The sequence below is a fragment of the Bison bison genome, unplaced genomic scaffold, assembly GCF_000754665.1.
Source record: "Bison bison bison isolate TAMUID 2011002044 unplaced genomic scaffold, Bison_UMD1.0 scf7180017864473, whole genome shotgun sequence".
NCBI lineage: Eukaryota > Metazoa > Chordata > Mammalia > Artiodactyla > Bovidae > Bison > Bison bison.
The window spans coordinates 13,672,111-13,677,167 of record NW_011495034.1 but is presented as its reverse complement, the minus strand read 5'-3'; the positions used below and the strand labels follow the sequence as shown (position 1 = coordinate 13,677,167).

Genomic DNA, 5,057 nt, shown 5'->3' with positions numbered 1-5,057 from the left:
TGCTAGGCTGAAAGAAGCACAAGCTGGAATCAAGATTGCGGGGAGAAATATCAATAACCTCAGATATGCAGATGACACCACCCTTATGGCAGAAAGTGAAGAGGAACTAAAAAGTCTCTTGATGAAAGTGAAAGAGGAGAGTGCAAAAGTTGGCTTAAAGCTCAATATTCAGAAAACGAAGATCATGGCATCTGGTCCCATCACTTCAAGGGAAATAGATGGGGAAACAGTGTCAGACTTATTTTTTTTAGGCTACAAAATCACTGCAGATGGTGATAGCAGCCATGAGATTAAAAGACGCTTACTCCTTCGAAGAAAAGTTATGACTGACCTAGATAGCACATTAAAAAGCAGAGACATTACTTTGCCAACAAAGGTCTGTCTAGTCAAGGCTATGGTTTTTCCAGTGGTCATGTATGGATGTGAGAGTTGGACTGTAAAGAAAGCTGAGTGCCGAAGAATGATGCTTTTGAACTGTGGTGTTGGAGAAGACTCTTGAAAGTCCCTTGGACTGCAAGGAGATCCATCCTAAAGGAGACCAGTCCTGGGTATTCATTGGAAGGACTGATGCTGAGGCTGAAACTCCAATACTTTGGCCACCTCATGTGAAGACTGACTCATTGGAAAAGACCCTGATGCTGGGAGGGATTGGGGGCAGGAGGAGAAGGGGACGACAGAGGATGAGATGGCTGGATGGCATCACCAACTCGATGGACATGAGTTTGAGTGAACTCCAGGAGTTGGTGATGGACAGGGAGGCCTGGCATGCTGTGATTCATGGGGTCACAAGAGTCGGACACGACTGAGCAACTAATCTGATCTGATACCATCCCTAGCCACTGACCTCCACATTTTACTCTTTTTTGTCAATACCTTTTAATATAATATGTGTCTTTTTGTTGATTTTTTTATATTTAAAAAAATCTTTCTTCCTCTAAAGTATAAAATTCTTAAAGTTAGGAGTCTTTTTCTTTCATTAGACTTTTGTTAAGTAAATTTTTTGTGATTTTCTATGAGAGAAATTCTTTTATCATGCGAAGTTTTAAAAATTTTATTTTTACAATCATTTTATTTCTTCAAGAGTAGTATTTTTTGTTCTTTGATTGCTCATCTTTATATTTTTATTCTTTTATAATTTCAGCAAACTGTCTTATCTGTGTAGGTTTGTAATTTTTGAATTTTTCTTTTTTTCTGATGTCTCCTTCATTTTGTTTATGGTCTGTTTATTTTGATTTCTTCCCTACTAGAGGCTCTCATGGAGAAGGAAATGACAACCCACTCCAGTGTTCTTGCCTGGAGAATCCCAGGGACGGGGAAGCCTGTAGGGCTGCCGTCTCTGGGGTCGCACAGAGTCAGACGCAACTGAAGCGACTTAGCAGCAGCAGTAGCAGAGGCTCTCATACAGCTGGTGATCTTTGACACTCTGGAAATACTCCAGAGGCAGGCACTAAGAAGCTGATTGAAAGATGGGTATATAGGCTCATCGTCTTATGAGCTTCACTATAGACTAATTGGGTAGCAAAACCATGTTTTCTTTGAGGAACTCCAAACTTCAGTATGTTTTCTGAAACCGTTTTGTTTCTCTAGGAACAGATTTTCTACTCTCCTGTTGGAAGGTGGGTAGATTAGGTTGAGTAGGTAATACCATTACAGATCTAGGACCTGGGAATTGCAAGAGGGCTGCAAGTTTTCAATTCAATCAGTATGTAACTTTTACTTAATCTCTCTAGTTTACAGTCCAGTGTTTCATTTCAGCTTCTTCTATGAACTGTATCCCAAAGTTCAGTTTCTGTAGCTCACCAGTTGTAGTCAAGATTATAAATGTCTACTGGACTCCTCAAAGCTAGAATTTGTATTTCTATTTCTTCTTTTTCTAGTTTCTGAGAAGACAGTGGGGCAAAAATGTTTTTATTTTGTTTTCTTAAAACTAGAACTCTGTAGGACTTCATTGTTTTTTAAATCATTGTGGGGGTGTGTGTATATGACTCAGACATAGGAGATCCCTAATACATAATTATTTTTACAAACTTTGCCAAATAACTTATTCAGTATAAGATAAATAGGAATCATAATCAGTTTCATGTTTATATGTAGTTTTCATGATCATAGTTTTAAAACAGTGGAATGTCTTAATTTCTCTGTTATTTTTCTAGCTTAAATTTTGTGTTTAAAATTTTTATTTTAATTTAAATATTTTATTTTTATTTAAAATATTTATTAAATATTTTTATTTAAATATTTTAGAAATTATTTTCCTAAAGAAACTGTTTTGGATAGAGAAAAATTTTAAAAACTGGTTCTTTCTTCCCTTCCAGGTTTCACCTTGCTTAAATGTCCTGTCACGATTGTTATTTAGCAGTGACCCAGATGTATTAGCAGATGTGTGTTGGGCCCTTTCTTATCTTTCTGATGGATCCAATGATAAAATTCAAGCAGTCATTGATTCTGGAGTCTGTCGAAGATTGGTGGAACTTTTGATGTAACTATAATTTATGGTTAATAAGTATATGATTGTGTTTTAAGTTTAGCAGAGTAATGGTCTTCTAAACATCTCGAGTTACAAACTTCAGGAAGGATTGAAAAGCTACCAAATCCACTCTGCAGAATAGCTGAAATACTGAGAATCTGACCCTTAAACTTAGCTTTTATATCGTCTATTTGGAACTAGTCAGTTTGTTAATGAATTTGACTAGTTTAATCTCTTCATGAATGGGCGGGACTTAATTCAGCAAGTATTTATTGAATGCCTATTACCTGCTAGAGTGTTGTGCAATATGTTAATAATGTATGGAACACAGTTCTGCTCTCACAGAACCAATAATCTAGTTAATTGTTCATTACAATAATCAATTTGTGTATGGGTGCATGCAGTGAAAAACATTTAGTATTTCACTTGTATTAAATATCATGTTTTTCTTTGCTGGGCTATTATTGCTACTTTCATTAAAAAGAACAGATTTTCTATAAAAGAAATTAAAAACTTGTAAGAAAACTTGTTTTAAAAAGATTATTTTAGCTTCCTCATCCTCTTCTTTTAAAAAAGTGTATTATTTTTCTGCCTTTTTTCTTTTGTCAAAAAGTCATCAGGTAGGCTCAAACAAGGAAGATGGTACAAAAGAGAGGTTCAGTAAGAGGTTGTGGCCCTAGCTTGAAGACAGCATCTGAGGAAGAGGGGAACACAGTGCAACAGAGGGATCAGATCAGGGCCCACACTGATGATGACACCCACTAGAGCAGAGCAGATAAGCAGGCTGGAGCAGGAATTGGAACCAGTACACGATAGCAGTCTAGCTGAATCAGAAGACCGGTCATACATAGGGAGGTTGTGATAATGGAAGCCAGCTTCGTATTCTTAGAAAATGGAGATATATGTCTGGAAAGGAGAAAAGCCGGAATAATCTTATGGTGCTAGATCAGAAGTAAAGGTATCAATGTGAGCTCATGGCTTTCATCATAAAGAGATAGAAATAAATATATATGTAAATGTACATGTATGTGTGTATGTGTCCTCTTAGAGGGCCGGAGAGCAGTGACAAACCTATACTAACAAGATGAGCACACCGAATGCACAAATCTTGGTTTTTAAACACTACTCTCATCAAGTAGAGTCATGGGTTCTTGAAGAAATGACTAATACCAGGGCTGGGCCTAAAAAGAAAAAAGGCAAGATGAACCCAGAAAATATTGAGAGCTCAAAGAAGCTGCTGCTGCTAAGTCGCTTCAGTCGTGTCCGACTCTGTGCGACCCCATAGACGGCAGCCCACCAGGCTCCCCTGTCCCTGGAATTCTCCAGGCAAGAACACTGGAGTGGGTTGCCATTTCCTTCTCCAATGCATGAATGTGAAAAGTGAAGGTGAAGTCGCTCAGTCGTGTCCAACTCTTCACAACCCCATGGACTGCAGCCTACCAGGCTCCTCCGTCCATGGGATTTTCCAGGCAGGAGTACTGGAGTGGGTTGCCATTGCCTTCTCTGGCTCAAAGAAGAGAGAAGTATCAAAAGGACACAGAAGGCCACTTGAAGGGACTCCTACAGTTTAAACCTGGAATGATTTGAACATTGAAATAAATTGTAATAACATATTACAACTTTTTTGAATAAAATAGCAATCCATAAGTCCACACTTAAATAAGTAGATAGATCAATAGATTAAAAAGAAGGTACATAGTGTAAGTGATAGTATTAGAAAGTCATCGTTGGCAACAATACTGATGATTATTATTAATTCAGACAATAAATATCAGAATATGCTAAAGCTAGTGGTGAAAGTGGATTAAGGAATGGTATTTTACATAGTCTAAAAGTATTATTTTCTCACAAAACACTAATTATAAAGGGAAAAACAGTAGTGAAGAAATCTGGTGGACACCATCTTATTTAAGTGACAGAGGTCAGTGCCACTATAATGGACAAAATAGATACCATATGCCATACAATACCATGTCATGAAAAGTCTATAGCATTTCTGATATCTCAGCCAAAAGCATGTAACTTCATCTTAATCACTGAACAAAACCAAATAATTAGCTTTTGATTGTCACAGGGAAAACGAAGGAATTCTTTTGACTTGACAGAGACTGGAAAGACATGGGTACAACCCATGATTCTGGGTTATTAGATTTCTTTGTTAGAGGAATATTACTCGGAAAATTAGTGAAACTTGAAAGGGATCTCTGGGTGGAGTATGGAGGAATTTTTTTGTACTATTTTTGCAAATTTTTTGTAAATTTTAATGTAGAATGTAAGTTCATATTTTTATTACTTTTAGGCACAATGATTATAAAGTTGTATCACCTGCGTTAAGAGCAGTTGGTAATATTGTGACTGGTGATGATATTCAAACACAGGTGAGTTCAGACTTTAATATGATAAATTGGTAACTTAAGGAACTTTTAAGAAGTTTATCATTTTCATATGACTCAATTACATGTTAATCAAGATGTTAGTATTACCATTATTGTGCAGGCATCTGTTATATGTCAGTAAGCATATTCTCAGTAATAAGTAATCCATCTCAAATACCTCTATATGAAGGCACTATCCTAGACCTATATCAATG

At 36.7% G+C, this 5,057-nt stretch overlaps 1 protein-coding gene across 1 annotated transcript in view; it reads left to right on the top strand.

Annotated features, from left to right (window-relative positions):
• The window catches only part of KPNA5 (karyopherin alpha 5 (importin alpha 6)), a 50,476-nt gene that overhangs the window by 33,335 nt on the left and 12,084 nt on the right, over positions 1-5,057 (top strand). The window contains exons 9-10 of the mRNA XM_010861813.1: positions 2,316-2,479; positions 4,767-4,845. Coding sequence (XP_010860115.1) covers positions 2,316-2,479; positions 4,767-4,845 — 243 coding nt within the window. The remainder of the gene's footprint in view (positions 1-2,315; positions 2,480-4,766; positions 4,846-5,057) is intronic.